This window comes from Misgurnus anguillicaudatus, chromosome 10, assembly GCF_027580225.2.
Source record: "Misgurnus anguillicaudatus chromosome 10, ASM2758022v2, whole genome shotgun sequence".
Lineage (NCBI taxonomy): Eukaryota > Metazoa > Chordata > Actinopteri > Cypriniformes > Cobitidae > Misgurnus > Misgurnus anguillicaudatus.
The window spans coordinates 34,361,282-34,379,495 of record NC_073346.2 but is presented as its reverse complement, the minus strand read 5'-3'; the positions used below and the strand labels follow the sequence as shown (position 1 = coordinate 34,379,495).

The window sequence follows — 18,214 nt, the reverse complement described above, 5'->3', positions numbered from 1 at the left end:
GTTTTAATGTTTTTCCTATTTAAAACTTGACTCTTCTGTAATTACATCGTGTACTAAGACCGACAGAAAATTGAACGGCACTAAATTACATTGAAAGTTACCTAGCTGGGGGCTATTTTCGGCGCTGCGTAATATCATTGCGCCTGCTGCACCCATGATACGGCAGCAAAGTCCTTGATTATTACTCCAGAATGAGAGTATAGTTCCTCGTATTGTCGGACTAGTAAATCTTAACTTTTAATTTTTCGTCGGTTTTAGTACGCGATGTAACTACAGAAGAGTCAAGTTTTAAATGGGAAAAATATCAAAAGTCTTTGGTTATTTTTTAGCATGATGCTAATGGTCTAATCAGATTCAATGGATTATGCTAAGCTATGCTAAAAGTGGTACCGGCCGACCCTGAGATCGGCTGAATAGATTTCAAAACTGTAAAAATTAAATGTTTAACTCTAGAGGCGCTGGAAAGTTAGCATTTTTTAAACAAAAAATGGAAGTGTCCCTTTAAGATCATAATACAAAAAATGAACTAAGTACAGTAGCTACTCCTGATATTAGCAGTTTTTACCGTACATAGAAGTCATCTAATGAGGGGAATTACATTATTTCAGTCCCTATTTATCTAATCTCTATTTATTAATCTGAGTATCTGTTTAAACATTCATGAAATCCTGTGATTTGCACCAACATGAATCTTCCTTAACTCATCTGGTATTTGTCTGGTGTTTTTCACAGATGTATTTCATTTGACCTCCTAAAGTAACGACCCAGGACAGTAAAGCATCCCCTTTAGGATGAGGCCGACTGATGCAAATATGATGTATATTGATGAACACCGTAACTGTTTGCATTTCGCCTGTCAGGATTTCATTATGGAGCATGCGGGCGCTCCTTGTTTTGATACAGTGGTATTTTAAAGAGCCGTCTTAATTGACTTGATTTTTCCTGTACGCGCCGCAGTGAGTGTTGTTGCTTTATTGGGCCACACACAATGCGCCAAGTTCAATTTTACCATTCATAATGAATGCAGTCGTGCCATTCAAATGCAGCCATAAGCACACAGCAGATAAGAATTTAATTAAATGTAGATTAAAACCAAACAGGAAAACACACTCGCTGATAATTTTTTATCACGTCCCGTGGTCATATTTTTTCTCCTCCTTCCTACTTTCAACTAGTTCTTCCTAGGGCTACAGGACTCTCTCTCTCTCTCTCTCTCTTTCTCTCTCTCTCTCTCTCTCTCTCTCCCTGCTTGCAAAAGTGGAAGCACCTTTCTGACTTTGGTGCCCAGAGATTGAAGGGAAATGCAAGATGGTGAGCGGTCGCAGGTTTAATCAGCTGTAGGAAGGAGAAATGAGGGGTAGGAGGAAGAGGAGGGGTGGCTCGTGAAGTTAACATGAATTATACGTGCAAACTAAATGTTGCAGCAATGTGTCCGATTCCTTCGGTAAGCTGCTGAAAATGCCAGATCAGCACATGCACAACAGGGTTTATTTATTTGATTTGATCTGATCTGCATGCATTTTCAACAGATTTGTGCTTGCAATTGTCACATGCATATTTTCGATTGACATTCGAGTTTTCAGCGTTATGGATGTGACATTTTCAGTCAAAATGTAAAATAATATTTTTTAGAGAATGTACATTGAACCATCTGTTTATATTTTCCCACACCCCGATGATAGATTCCAGACATCAGAAAAATATCAGTCTATATATATATACATTTAGGCATTTAGCAGATGCGTCTATCCCAAGCATTTTATCCAAAATGTATTTCAATTTAATACATTAAAAAATACATTAAAATGCATAAACCAGAAGCAATAATACCCAACAAATGTAGGAGAGATGACTCTTTAAAGAACATAAAATATGTGTGTGCTTATTTATGAGGCATCATAAACAATGTTGTGGATGTGACATTTCTCCATTATGTGCATGACAAGTCTGAAAGCTGTGCTTACTACTGGAGTTTTTTTTAAATGCTTGAAAAACTTTTACCAGATGTAACAAATTTACAATTTGCATGGAATTGCTCATTTGTGTTTTAACTATGTAGTGCCGAATACTATAAAGTGTTCCCAATGCATTTGCATTTATTTCAAACTTATAAATGTACGAATTGCATTGCATAGATAAAAAATGACAGTGACTTAACTTTAATAAGCCAACTGTAGCTATTTTAAAGGGCACCTATTATGCAAAAAACTGTTTGGACATAATGTGTGTTTGCAGTGTGTGAACACAACCACCCTACAATGAAAAAAGTCAACCCACTCCTTGTTTTTTAATCCCTATTAAACCAAAGCAGTCTCATTAGAAATGTTTTGATTCTCTTATCAATGTGAGGTCACATTGATAAAGCCCCGCCTACTTACAGTCCTGCATTACCATGATTTCCACCCTAAGTGAGTTGTAATCTGTCCACTAGATACTATTGGGTGATTCTTGCGAAATTAGACTTATGAGGTGTCATGAAACATTTAGATAAAAAGTCAATGCAAAGTAAGAGTGTCAAATAAGAAGTTTTTTTCCACATTTAAGGGGAAAATTTTCATTACCGCAACGTGTCCATGTCTGGATTTGGGTTCTTTGACATGGAAATATTTATAATTAAAAAATCTAAAAAATTAAAAGCTTCAGTGCATGTTATACTATAAACATTTACAGTAAAGAAACATGTGATATTTGGTGAATGTCGAGACAATAATAAGGAAAATAAATGTGTCCAAGAGAAATGTTCCCATCCTCTGCAACAATTTTCAATCATTGTTTAAGCCCTCAAGGAACTAACATTTTCAAAAAAAGGTTTGTTGGAAGGGACATAATTGACTGTGACACTAAAATTTTTAGTTCTCATTACCGAAACATGAGTTTGTAAGTGCATATATTTAATGGTAATATTGCATGTTGCGGTAATGATAATTTTTTATAATGATAATCAAAAAAAAATTAAATAATTCTATATGAAATATTTTTTAAATCCTCTAAAAATAATGGTTATAGTAATCAGACTTTAATCTTATATGTGCAAAAAAAAATTGGCTTTAATGTTTTTTTTTTTAAATCTGATGCTGAATTTCGTGAGAATCACCCTATTGTCTTAGACTGTATTAATCAGATCTATTTGAACTGAAAACACTCATTGTCTGTTTGTAAGGAAATGAGGAGCTGTAGCTCATTTGCATTTAAAGGTACAGACATTAAAACAGCACGTTTTTGCTCCCATCCAAATAGGGTCATTTTGGACATGCTATAATAAATGATCTGTGGGGTTTTTTGACCTGAAACTTCACAGACACATTCTGGGCACACCTGAGACTTATATTACATCTTGTACAAATGCCATAATAGGTGCCCTTTAACTATCTGGTTGGAATGCATTTTTGTATAAAGAGTTGCTGTCAAGTTAACATCCTTTAAGTGTCCATGCAGAGGAACCACGATTTTGGTTTATCACCTCAACTATGATCGATCCACTAATGTTTGACAACCAGCAAGTGACCTAATACTTGTCTTATTGTTAAAAGTGTATGTAGCTTTTTACAGTATAGCTTTAAACTGCATATTTCATTTTGCTCTGAAAAGCGTGTATGTGCTTTTATTTATATATTAACATTAAAATGTTTTTAAAGCATTGACTTTCATAAGTCTGTTTTAAATCCTTTTTGAGTCACTGTAGGATTAATTTATATAATAATATAACCATATGTATCACTGTATTGTGTGCAATTAAAAAGATGTATTTTTGTACAGTATATATGAAGAAATCTAGAAGTGTTTTCGCTGGTCTAGCATGAGAAGTTTAGCAGATGTTAAGCGCTCATTAAAATGTTCTTGTATTCAGCAATTTTATAAAGTACAGAATCTGTGTGCCTGAAATAGGCAAGTGTTCTCCATCTGGTGCGTTTCTCTCTCGAAATGTTTTTGGGCTGATTTTTGTCACTTTTTTGCAAAGCGAAACCTTTCAACGTATTCCCAAACAAGATTTAATAATACTTTGTATGCATCAGCCTGGGGGATTTTTCTTCCCAAACAGTGTTTTTGCCATTTTAAGTTCTTCTGGGATGATCGTTGAGCCAAAAAACGAGAACTCTATCATGTCTCAAATGCCACAAACTCGGACACACAGCAGCCAGAGTGGGCACACCCTGGCACGGCGTTTCCCGTTCCACGGGTGCCAGGACTGGTGTGTGCTGTGGCGAATATGTTCCACTCTATTACCCCGGTGCCTGCCGTCCACCTTTACTGTGAGGAAAAGAGCAATTTCCTGTCGCAGTCTGTTTGATCAAGTGCTAAACCCTCATGATCAATAGAGAGACAGATGTCAGCTCCAGATGGCCGTATGGCAGTACCTGGGGCAGTGGACGGGCCGTGCCAGAACGACAGCATGCCACTGTGCAGGGGCAGCAGTGTCCCCTCCCGCCGCACCAGCCGACAAACGCAATTAGATCCTTTAGCCTCTGACTGTTTATTCGGATGCTCGAAGCGACCAAGGACGTAATTAGCTCACGCTTTAAGCAATATGTGGAAATACGGAAGGGTTATGGTGCAAACGTTTCGGATTCCTCAGCTTAAATCGTATGTGACAGTGGCCGCCGTGGTCTGGTCGTGTGGAAGTGTCTCTTGCACATACTGAATTTGGCAGAATAAATTTTTCACCAAATTAGGCGGTATTGAATAAAATAAAACCCACTGTGGGTCTGATGTATTATTTTCTTCTGTGATTGACTGCATGGATGCTTAAAGTCTCCTTATGTTACCACAATTCACAGCAGTAAACTTATAATAATGATTTGTAAGGTAAGCTGTCGGGTCAGATTGTGTGGAAAATCTCACAAAGTTGTTTTTCAATACACAAAATTTTTTTTAGAAGCACAAAATTGTTATTTTCACGAAATCCAGACTTGGAAGGTGTCCAGCATCAGATTTTTTAAAAAGCCCATTTGCACATTTAAGATTAAGGTCTGAACTTACTATAACCATTATTTTTAGAGGATTTAAAAAATATATTTCCTATAGAATTATTTACATTTTTTAGATTATCATTATCAAAATTTATCATTACCGCAACATGATATTACATTAAATATATGAATTTACAAACTCATGTTTCGGTAATGAGAACTAAAAAGTTGTCTAGGTAGTATGACTGTTATTATCATCAAAAAGTATCATTACCGCAACATGATATTACATTAAATATCTGCATTTACAAACTCATGTTTTGGTAATGAGAACTAAAAAGTTGTATAGGTACTATGACAAACAAAATTTCAACTTTTATCTGGAGAGAAAAAAATAAGAACTGCTTACCTGGTAGCCACCTTGAGTGTCACAGTCAATTATGTCCCTTTCAACAATTATTTTTAATGTTAGTTCCTTGAGGGCTTAAATAATGATTGAAAATTGTTGCGGAGGATGAGAAAATTGGTCTTGGACACATTTATATTCCTAATTATTGTCTCTACATTTACCAATGATCACCAAATATCACATGTTTCTTTACTGTAAATGTTTATAGTATAACGTACACTGAAGCTTTTTATTTTTTTTACATTTTTTAATTATAAATATTTCCATGTCAAAGAACCCAAATCCAGTCATGGACACGTTGCGGTAATGAAAAAACAATGATGTCATTTAAAATCATGTGCAAAATAGTACATGAAGAGATGTTTGTAACTGTATGCTTCTTATTTTGATACTCTTACTTTGCATTTACTTTTTTATCATGACACCATATAAGTCTAATTTCGCGAGAATCACCTAAAAGGTCATGGGTTCAATCCCAGGGAACATGCATACTGATAAAATGCATAGCTTGAATGCATTGTAAGTCGCTTTGGATAAGCATCTGACAAATGCATAAATGTTGTGTTTTAAACATAAAAAAGAGGCAAAAGTTACGTATCGCACCTCTTATGAAAGCGATCATTGTCTTCCCTTCCCTAAAGCACACTTTCTGATATTGACACCTACACCGAGCAGACATCTTTGTCGTCAGCTTTCCTCCTGAGATCTGTACATGTCGCAGCTATCCGTCATCTTCCAAAATGGTTGACAGGTGCATCAATCTGGCTCAATCTCCCACGAAAAATGCCACTGCCAGACGGCTTCCAAAGAAGGGGAGCCGTGCATTTGCATGAGGGCGAGCGTCCATGCGCCCATGTGGCACGGGGGACGAAGCCATGTTGGAAGTGTGCGGTCCCGCTGGAGCCTGGCCGTTCACCTGCTCCCCGGCGTGAGGCATGCTGGGAAGGGGACGTGGGCCACCGACCACAGCTGGGAGTCTCAACACCACCGCCCCCCCGTCGCCACGGAGGCGTGACGTCCCATTAACGCTGATGGTCAGGATGGGTGGCACGAGCTTGTTTCCTACCAGCGGGTGCCGCGGTAAACACATGTCGGCTAGCCGCAACCAATGCAAAGAACGGAGAAAATAACCTGCTGTCTGTAATGACAAAGCGTGCATCGGTCTCGTGAAAGCGTTTGCTGTTTTTAACTGTAGAGGCATAGTGTATAACACAGAGGGAGGTGTTTTAAAGACCCTGAATCGAATTCTGAGATGAGGATTTCGATCATTGGTTTCACAATCTTTGACTCAGTCAATATTTTTTGTAGAAAACAGTAAATGACTTTAGTTTGGTTTTCACAGGCAGGGTTACAATTCTGTTTTATTCTTGAGTGTTTACAGTCAGTGTGTTTGTAAATCTAAATTTGTAATTTAGTTTCTAATTAAACCTTGTATTAAAAATGTGCTCATCATTTCAAGCCAGATATATTTACTTTTTCTCTGCATGATGCTTTTCATCCCACGTCTAATATAAATGTTTTTTACATTAGTTTGATTGTTAACAAAGTTTAGTTTTGGCATTTTAAACTGACAGGCGGATGTGTTTTTAATGTTAATTCTCATCACAGCTGTTCTTTTAAACACCGTAAATTGAAGGATTTGTCAGCGTGATACTGAAATCTCCATACGAAGAGGCACTTCTGAATCGGTTTTGAATCATTAGGAAAGCACTGAATTTTGAGTATTATACAAAACTTATCAGTATTTGGGTAGGAATATTTACCATCTCGATCTGCTCGTATAAGCATGTGTGAAATGACTGTAATGATCTGGGCTATTTATGCTTCAGACAATTTTGTAAAACAATCATCACAAGACAATGAAATGCTTGAAATGCTTACAAAACGAGTAAATGGTCTTTTCTGGATACTGAGAAAGGGACGACAAGTAGCTGTTTATTATCTCCGCGGTTCCTCTCGTGTGGTTTTGGGAGTTGTGATAGGACCGGGCTCTTATGATCTGTATTACAGTATGGGAAGAGTGCCTCCTTATGGCCATACATGACATAACATTAGAGATAGAGGACTGTTTAGATGTGAAATTAAATGCATGCAATTTATTTTTGTATTGACAAGTAGACCCATTTAACTGGGCAAGCAAGATTTTTTATATGCATGCATTTAGCAGATTTGACATTCAAGCTATTCATTTCATCACTATGTATGTGTGTTCTCTAGGATTCGAACTTACAACCTTTGCATTCCCAATGCATTGCTTTACCAATTGAGTTATTTCAGAGTAAAACAAGATTTCTATAAAAAATGAATGTGACCAGAATGTAGCCAGGTGGAAAAATAAGAAGGATTTGTAAAAGGAAATCTCGAGGCAGAGCAAGTTATTGCATGTGGATTAAAGATTATGAATACACTTTTGTTATCTGGAATAAGATGAATTGTGCACAGTAAGTCCAGAAATGTGCATAAATACTCACTCGAATGTCACTCTTTTCATTGTTTGATTTGAATTTTGCTTGTCATATTTCTTCGTAAGAACAAAATGATTCAGTCAGTGGTTGTTTCAGATTGGTTTCAGATGGTTTTATTACAGTTTCAATACGAGAACGAGGCAAGGTTTTTAATTATGCAAAATGCTTTGCTCACTATTAATAATAATAATAATAATAATAATAATGCATTTTGTAATGCCAGTATAGACGGTTTCATCAGACGCACATGATACACGTCTGGAAACGAACTTTACTTCCGGTTTCATTTTTTTAATGGTCTGACTACACTAAAAAAAAATTATTCATTGAATTTAATCAATATTTTAAGGTAAGTGGTTGCAATCAATTTATTTAAGCTACATTTAAACAAAAGTTTTATATTTTATGTTACGTTACTAATCTTATTTGTTTAAATGTAGCTTAAATAAATTGATTGCAACCACTTACCTTAAAAAATTTGAATAAAATTTAATGAATAATTTTTTTGTGTTGTCACCAATGTTTTGGTTTCCTAGGTAATCTATGTGTTGTTGTTTTTTTGCTTGTTATATAAATAAACTACGTTTACTGTGTTGTTATTTATTATTAGCGGAGTTTACCGGAATTACATGCGGACCGCGACAGCCGCTTGTTTATGTTGTTACTGCTGATGTCTATACCTGTTTTTTCTGCTATGCTACAATGCAAAATGAATCTAAACTAAATTGAATTTATTAATTTGTATGCATTTGTAAAACGTATATTGAATAAATATAAATACTGGAGGTCTGGAAAAACACAATTTTACACATCAAAGACGTTTAGAGATCCATATCCATGATTTGTCTTTCTGCGCTCCAGATTTATTTTTGGCCGTTGGTGCCGCGGGGTTCGGGTTTGTGCAGCCGTCCGTCTGGACAGATGGGAGAAACAAACACGGATACTGTATGTTTAACAATGCATTTTACAGCAAACTATTAAAGTCTTGTGCAAACATTTCAGTAGCTGTCCTCAGGCCAGTTCATTACCGGACTCCTTCTGTCAGTGTTTACCACAGTCGTTTTTAAAGTGATCATTCAAAGTGAGAGCTCAAGGCTTGAAGGCACACCGTGGCCTTTACTGTTAGCGTTACACTTGTAATTGCATAATGCGGTAGCTTCCTGTAATTCCTTTATGCGAACATCTTTAAGTAAGTGTTTAAAAGCATCATTAGTGCGAATTAAGGGGAGTTTGAGGTATGAGGACGAGGCCGGCTGGTGGCTGGTGGTTTTTCTAGTGCGAGATTGCATGAAAAGAGGCTTTTTTTAAAGTTATCTGCTCTGTGTACAGGATACCGGGTTTTGATTGTTTTAATGAAGCAGCTGGCGTATTGTGTGTCCTTAATTCCTCCATTGTTTTTGGAATATGTCAGAGTTCTTTATTCTTTTATCAGGTGAGCTGCAGGAGGAAAGAGACAATAGCTTTCATTGCCACCGCATTGGCCGCAATACAAAGGCCTTTTTGCAGGAGACAGCTCGCAGGCAAGCCCGGCATCGCACCGGTTCACCGAAGGGTTCGGAGCGTGTACCCTCACGCTGCGGCCGTCGGGCGACCGGTGAATTTGGGTGCGTGAACTCGTAATGGTGCAGGCAGGAAACCTCAATCTCACTGATGGCGCTTGAAGTTTGACGGCGGCGACCATCTTGTGTTTAGAAGGGAAATCATTCGGAAATGTTTCCAAACCGATATAAAGGGCTTTAGCCTTCAGTTAAGGGTAGGGGCTGTGTTCTACATAATATCATCCTACATAATGTCAAGAACATTGTGTGAAAAATAAAATTGCCACTTGTGTGAGCAAAACTGTACCGTTTTTGGGTGTGTCCTTTAAAATGCAAATGACCTGATCTCTTCACTAAATGTCAGTGCCGTTTTTGTATAGTGCAGATTAAGGGGCGGTATTATCCCCTTCTGACATCACAGGGGAGCCAAATTTCAATTTTTTTTACATGCTTGCAAAGAATAGCTTACCCAAACTAAGTTACTGGGTTGTTCTTTTTCACGTTTCTAGGTTGATAGAAGCACTGGGGACCCAATTATAGCACTTAAACATGGAAAAAGTCAGATTTTCATGATATGTCCCCTTTAACTAAAAAATAAGGTCTATGTTGATTTTGAGTTTTTTGAGTGGTTTTCAAACAAGCTTGTGATGGAGCAGTACTCTGTCTGTACTACAGTACAGAAGTGATTTTAATACACTTCATACTTCAGACTGCCGTCTGCTTTTCTTCTGTAAGTAATGAGTTCTTCACGAAACTTCAGCAGTGCGGTGAGCAAGCAGAGGTGACCTGCGCCCTCCTGCTGTTACAGGTGACAGTTTTGATCAGCGCTGATGGCGACGGGAGTTTTGTTATTTTAATTAGGAGATAAGGAACGAGAGAGGCTCTCCAGGCAGTGTGTGGTGTGTGACAGGATCCTGCTGATGAAGAACCCGTCTGAAGAGCGTGTCTCCTCGCTCCAGATTCACGCTGTGATAAGTCGCTCTTTCTGGCAGCGGTGGGCCGTTTCTAACACACGCCGAAGCTCTCGCAGTCGGTGCCTGTATTAACAGCCTATTTTACCCTCAAACTTATTTATGACTTCTATATCTGATCTGATTTTATCATATTGTATGTGTGATTTTTGGCCGGCCCTGACAATTTTTGAATTGTGGGAAGTGAATGAGCAATTTCTGGTGGCGAATGTTCTTTGAGATGGATGTTAATAACTTGACCTTTTTTCAGGGTTTCCTTTAAGCATGAATATTTGGACTCACTAGTCATTTTTCTCCAGACTAGTCCAGAAAAGTTGTCTGAATATGAATTGTCTTCATTTGTGAAGATATTTTGATAAGTGATGGTAAGCACACAGTTGACGGTACCCATTGACTTCCATAGTATTTGTCTATCCTACTATGGAAGTCAATGGTTACAATCAGCTGTCTGCTTACCATCATTTATCAAAATATCTTCATTTGTGTTCATCAGAAAAAATGTATTCATACAGATTTAGAGGATGAGAAAATGATGACAGAATTTTTTATTTTTGGGTGAACAATCCCTTTAAGATTATGTACAGGGTGTACATTAAAGGTCCATTGTGTAGATTTCTAGCAGCATCTAGTGGTGAGACTATGAATTGCAACCGAGCTCACCCCTCCCTTTCGAAACACACATCAATCAGAAATCAATGATTTAATTGAGACTTTAGCCTGGATTGCAAGCAGAAACACATCAGTGATAATGTTTTGTTTGTCCTCAGGTGGTCAGCTGTGGTGCACCACAACCAAGAGCATGATGGAAGGCGAGGAACTGTTGGCGTTCGCTGTGGACTTTGACTCTCGATTGCAGGCGGTCAATCACATGTCTCTCGGTGAGGGCATGTACCCAGCACGTCTTCTGGACACCATTCAACTCCTGCCCCAGCAAGCAGCAATGGCCTCTATATTACCCACAGCTATAGTCAACAGTAAGCACCATTTCTTTTGTCACACAAACTGTATCAGGAATAAAACATTCGCTCCTATGACGTATCTCCAAACAAACATATGAGCGGGTTCAGAGCATATTACACCTATACCAGCAAAATCTGAGTATATGCATAAGTTATTCAGGGATTACCTCTGCATGGGGAGAAGATACGCTACCCTTCGGTTCAGGGGTACAGGAAACATGATTGGACATTAACCAACCTTGTAATTGCAATTGTTTGTTGACTTTATCAGGGCGATCTGGAGTTCAGTTTGACATGGAGGATGATGCTAGCAGATGATGCAATGTTTTCAGTTGCCCTTGAGAAAAGGGCACAGGTCTGCAGAAATAATCTCTGCTGCCACGAAACTCCAAAATAAATGCAAAATGCAGAGTAGATTAATTTCACTTTGTTTTATTAGAATATTTGAGGCATTTTTCGTTGTATTCACTCAACCCTGTGAACAGATCATACAGAAATCCCAAAATGTAATGATTTTGGGAGTGACACATTACAATTATGTTTTTGTATATGTAATTATCTTATTCTTTTAAAAATAGTTTTCTTAATTGTTAAATAATTTCAATAATATCTATCGGTTTCTATCGTCATCAACACATCAGCCACCATTACTGGCGGCTTTGTGTCGTCATAAACAGATCAGACACCTTAATGACATCATTACCGACGGCTTTGTGTCTTCATAAACAGATTAACCACCATTATGACATCATCACTAACAGCTATGCGTTGTCAGGAACAGATCAACCCCATTATGACATCATCACCAACGGCCTCGTGTCACCATGAACAGATCAGACACCATCATGACATCATTACCGACGGCTTCTATCATCATCAACACATCACCCACCATCATGACATCATGCTGGCGGCTTTGTGCTGTCATAAACCGATCAGACACCTTAATGACATCATCACCAACGGCCTTGTGTCATCATGAACAGATCAACTCCATTATGACATTATCACAGACGTCTTTGTGTTGTCATGAGAAATCAACCCCATTATGACATCATTACCGATGGTCTTATGTTGTCATTAAACAGATCAACGCCATTATGACATCATCATTAACAGCTTTGTATCATCATGAACAGATTAACCCCATTATGGCATCATCACCAACAGCCTCGTGTCATCATGAACAGATTAACCCCATTATGACATCATCACAAACGCCTTTGTGTTGTCATTAAACAAATCTACCCCATTATGACATCATTTCCGACGCCTTTGTTTTGTCATGAACAGATGAACCCCATTATGATATCATCACCAACAGCCTTGTGTCATTATGAACAAATCAACCCCTTTATGACATCATTACCGACAGCCTCATGTTGTCATGAACAAAATAACCCCATTACGGCATCATCACCGACAGCTTTGTGTCGTCATGAACAGATCAACACCATTATGATATCATCACTGACAGCCTCATGTCATCATAAACAGATCAACACCATTATGACATCATCACTGACAGCCTTGTGTCATGAACAGATCAACCCTATTATGACATCATTACCGATGGCCTCATGTTGTCATGAACAGATCAACACCATTATGACATCATCACCGACAGCTTTGTTTTGTCATGAACAGATCAACCCCATTATGATTTCATCACCAACAGACTTGTGTCATTATGAACAAATCAACCCCATTATGACCTCATTACCGACAGCCTCATGTTGTCATGAACAGATTGACTCCATTATGACATCATTACCGACGGGCTCATGTTGTCATGAACAAAATAACCCCATTATGGCATCATCACCGACAGCTTTGTGTCGTCATGAACAGATCAACACCATTATGACATCATCACTGACAGCCTCATGTCATCATGAACAGATGAACCCCATTATGACATCATTACCGACGGGCTCATGTTGTCATGAACAGATCAACCCCATTATGACATTATCACAGACAGCTTTGTGTTGTCATGAACAGATCAACACCATTATGACATCATCACTGACAGCCTCGTGTCATCATGAACAGATCAACCCTTTTATGACATCATTACCAACGGCCTCATGTTGTCATAAACAGATCGACTCCATTATGACATCATCACGGACAGCCTTGTGTCATCATGGACAGATTAGCCACATTATGACATCATCACCAACGGCCTTGTGTCATCATGAACAGATCAGGCACCACCATGACATGACAGACGGCATTAAAGTTCACACACAGTGCATACACACTCTTAAATACTGTATAAAGATTCTCAGTAGGGCTCTGTGGAACCTTTCTCCATTACAAGAAAACTTCTTTGCAAAGAATGTGGATGTTACAGGGTCTTTATGAAACTACACAGCCCCATAAAGCACCTTTTAAGGAACTTTAATTTTTAAGAGTCCAGCTTTGTTCTCTCTACATATTACAGAGGAAAAGAAAAATTTGTTAAAGGGATAGTTCACCCAAAAGTGATCGGTTTGGTTTCAAACATTCCTCAAAATATATTCCTTTGTGGTCATCAGAACAAATAATTTTATACAAGTTTGTAACAACATTGGAGTGTGTAAATGATTATATAATTTTAGTTTTTGGGTGAGCTATCACTGTAACACTAAAAAAGTACAGACTTGACCTCAGAGCATTGCCTCCACTTTCTTGTTGCTGTCTTTCAGAGGACATCTTCCCCTGTAAAGCATGTGGGATATGGTACAGGAGTGAGAGAAACCTGCAGGCTCACTTGATGTATTACTGCAGTGGACGACAGAGAGAACCCGATAATATTCCTGAAGAGACTGACGCCAGTTCTCACCAAACGCCCAGTATCTGCCCTTTCCCACAATGCAACAAGAGCTTCAGCAACCCTCGTGCTCTGGAGATGCACCTGAGCTCACATAGCGGTGAGTATACTGGTATGCATTTTGAGAGTTGGCAAGCGAAATCTCTTACAAATGCTTTGAATTAGGCATTTCATCAAAAACTTAAATATTCTACTGTGTTTCAGAAATGTATAGATCTAGGTGTTAGACAATCTAGGTCATTCTGCAGTATTGTTGCATCAAAAAACTTAAAACATGCCTTTAATCTTTTTACAGGTGTCAAAATGGAGGAGTCTCTTCCCCCTGGTGCCAGCTTAAAATGCACAATCTGTAACTACACAGCGGATTCGCTCCTTACATTCCAGCATCACATCCTCTCTCACCTGTCACAGGCAGCTTTCAAATGCAATCACTGCCACATCAGCTTTCAGAACCACAGGGATCTTCTGCAACATCAAGACCTGCATGGCCACTCTGGGAAGATTCACAGGGAGAGCGACAATGAAAACTCTCCTAGAGGAGGAGAGGAAAGCCTGCAGACGGCACGGACAGAACTTTCAGCGAGAAAGGATGTGGTGATGCAAAGTCCCAAGACCACACCAAACAAGGCCAACAGTCCTGATGTAGAGCTTGAAAGACCTGAGAAGAAACCTGCACCCGGATTACAGAAGGGCGAGAATCATCCGGGCAGTAAAGTTAGTTTCTCTTACACCAGAATCAAATCTGAACCCTCGAGTCCACGGCTAGCCTCCTCTCCCGTTCAGCATAACATGGGCCCAACCTTTCCCATGGGTCCTTTCTTATCCCAGTTTGCATTCTCCCAGGACATTTCTGTGGTTCCACAGGCATCAGAGATTTTAGCAAAAATGTCAGAGCTGGTTCATCGCAGGCTGCGCCACGGAGGAAACAGCTACCCACCTGTCATCTATAGTCCTCTAATGCCCAAAGGGGCAACCTGCTTTGAATGCAACATCACCTTCAATAATCTAGATAACTACTTGGTTCACAAGAAGCATTACTGTAACAGTCGCTGGCAGCACATGGCGAAGTCCCCAGATTTCTCAAGCATTCCGGACAAGGTCTCCGATGCCATAAGTCCTAACAGTGGCCACAGTTCAGTCGGTATGCTACCAGGATGCATCCCTTCGGAAACCGACAGTCATCTTGTGACAACGGCATGCTTGAATTCATCTGTTTTGGATATTATGAATGCTGGTGGGAAAGTGCCTGATAAAGACCTCACTGGTCAGGTCAAAAAGGTTGCGACATCAACAGGAGTCGAGGAAAGGCTTGGAGGAAAACAGGCTGAGGTGAAGAGTCCCAGCACATCTTTGGTCGAAAGTGACAACGACCCAAACAAGACCACGTGTGAAGCATGCAACATCACCTTCAGTCGGCATGAAACGTTCATGGTTCACAAGCAGTACTACTGTGCCACTCGTCACGATCCTCCCATGAAACGGATGTCCGCTAAGGTGCCCGCCATGCAGCGGACCATGAGAACACGCAAGCGGAGGAAGATGTACGAGATGTGTCTTCCCGACCAAGAGCAAAGGCAGCCAATGGGGCCACAGCCCGGATTCCTAGGTATGCCCGCTTTGGGAAATCCTTGTACATCCCAGGAAACTGTAGAAAGCCTGGCTGACCGCTTTCATCCACGGTGTGACATCTTTCCGGGCCTTGTCCCAAAACATTTAGATGCTTCTCTTGCTGTCTCCAAACCCACCATCCTTCCCACTAAAAGTAATACTATTGCAGACCCACAGGAACTAGATGCACCAATCGATCTCAGCAAAAAAGGCTCACCCCTTCCTGACAAGTCATGCAATTCCCCCAAAAGACTCTTGGACTATCATGAATGTACCGTGTGTAAGATAAGTTTTAACAAAGTGGAGAATTACCTAGCTCACAAACAGAACTTTTGCCCAGTGTCAGCTGCTCAGCACGGGGAGATCGGCGGTCTGGAGCAGCACATGTTCCCTGGCATGAAAACCGAAGGCAATAACACAGATGACGTCTTTGACAAGAATTCTATCAAGTGTGAGAAAAACGGTGGAAACAAGCTGATGGTGCAAAATGGAGGCATGTTCCCACCTCACCTTGGGCCAGTGCCAGACCTGAAAGCTTTTGGTGACCCACAGATCATGTCAGCTAAAGATGAAAACAAGAACATGTTTTTGTCTCACTGTCTCTATCCTGGAGCAATAAAGAAAGTTAAAGGTGCCGAACAAATATCGCCGTATTTCGGGATAAAATCCAGCGACTACATGACCGGAAGTCTCGTTATACAAGGTGAGGTGGCCGAACTGGAGCAAAATGGCAATGGAGCAGGTGAGGCAGGCACAGAAAAACCCACAGCCAATGGCTGCCCACATCCCGGAAAGGAGCCGTCGCCTCTGCTGCCCAAAAACCGGGGCATGGTGATCGTCAATGGTGGACATAAAGAGGACCGTCAGACACCCCAACAGGAGAACCAGCCTCACAACACTTCATCACCAGATGAGCAAACGTCCCCCACGTGGGGCTCTGAGAACGCCCCCGACTCTAACGAGAATGTATCTCCCACTTCTAAATCGCCCATCGAAGAATCCGCACCCATCGCCAAAGGCATTAACGGGTCGGCGCAGCCAGCGGGCGGCGGGAAGTACTGCCGCCTGTGTGACATCCAGTTCAACAACTTATCAAACTTTATCACTCACAAGAAGTTTTACTGCTCGTCACATGCTGCCGAGCACGTGAAATGAAGGCGCTCTTTTGTCGCTGATCCTTTTTTTGGGTACAAGGTCGTGTCTGAAATAGTGCATCATGCAGTTTTATATGCTGCTCGTGGACAATCAAGAGAAGCTTCTTCTTTCGTTATTTGAAGACTTAATGCAAAACGATGAAAAAAAATCCAAGTGTAATATCGGTGCCACTTTCACCTTTTATTTATTTCACAATCAGTATTAATAGAAGTAGTGCTCTTAATTTAAATTCAAAGAAAGTTTATATCAGAGTCGTTTGTAATGTTAATGTATAGTCATTCTTGTGTAGCAAACATATTGTTTACAATGTATGTTAGGTTCGAGGAGACCGTAGGCGAAGAGTACTAAACTGAAACGCGGTTTAGACCCAACAATAGCTACTGGAGCACTTGTGTATTCTTATTTGCTGGTACAGTTTTGTACATGCCAAAATGTCAATTGCTGTTTGACTCTCATGACTTCAGCCTTAAAACCGTTTGGAGGGATAACCAGGCACAATTCCGCAGCTCACATTTTGGCGTGTACACATGGCTTTTGCATATATATGTTGCTGTTTGTCTCTGTGTCTTTTCTTCGACTCAGAAGTGGATGTGTCATTGAGGATGACAGCATTGCTGTATAGTACTTGTATTTCTGTTTGCTGATACACCTTGTTCTCCCTTTTTAAAATTTGCTTTCAGCGCAATACTTTGTATAAAAACAATTGGGGGAAAAGGTGGGCGGGAACATTATGGAAAGCAGTATTATAAAGGGGGAAGATAGCAGCTATTTCTTACTCATGAAAAAATGAAATTGTACAAAAGGCAGGCTATTGGTGGTTATTATTATTATTGATGGGTGGGCTGAAAGGGAATACTGTAAAAATGATCATTCCAATGTCCTTATGTAAGAAAAATATTTCTTAAAAATGTTGTTGCTATGCATGTATATGGATGGAATAAAATTCCAGATCTGTTGGAAATTTTTATTTTGATGTGGTGTCAATTAAACTTCGATCCTCAGGATAAGAAACTATTTTGGTTGTCTTCTTTGGAGTATATTTCATAAAAAACATCTGCAGGTCGTTTTTCACGTCGAAAAAGAAAATGCATGCAAACTAGTCGATTTGTTGTGAGTCACATTTATTTGATTCAAGGAAACTCAAGACTTTTATTATGCAATAGACATTAACGCTGCATTGACCGTTTTGGCTATCGCTGCAATTTGTTCATATTTTACGAGGTGGTTAATTTATTCATACTTTTTCATTCGTATGATTTGCACTTCGCCAGTGATGTTGGATTTAGAGGCGGAGTTATGGGTGGGTTTTCATTAATGCTTGTAAATTATCATAATCATACATTTTTGTATTTTTTCGTACAAATTTATATAAATTAGCCTCCTC

At 39.5% G+C, this 18,214-nt stretch overlaps 1 protein-coding gene across 5 annotated transcripts in view; it reads left to right on the top strand.

Moving 5' to 3' along the window:
- zfpm2a (zinc finger protein, FOG family member 2a) overlaps positions 1 to 17,844 on the top strand; it is a 251,008-nt gene extending 233,164 nt beyond the window's left edge. For all 5 annotated transcript variants that reach the window (XM_055211092.2, XM_073872430.1, XM_055211094.2 and 2 more), the window contains 3 exons: positions 11,058 to 11,264; positions 13,943 to 14,167; positions 14,363 to 17,844. In XM_055211092.2, the coding sequence (XP_055067067.2) occupies positions 11,058 to 11,264; positions 13,943 to 14,167; positions 14,363 to 16,830 (2,900 nt within the window). In that variant the 3' untranslated portion in view covers positions 16,831 to 17,844. The remainder of the gene's footprint in view (positions 1 to 11,057; positions 11,265 to 13,942; positions 14,168 to 14,362) is intronic.
- Positions 17,845 to 18,214: the final 370 nt, after the last annotated feature.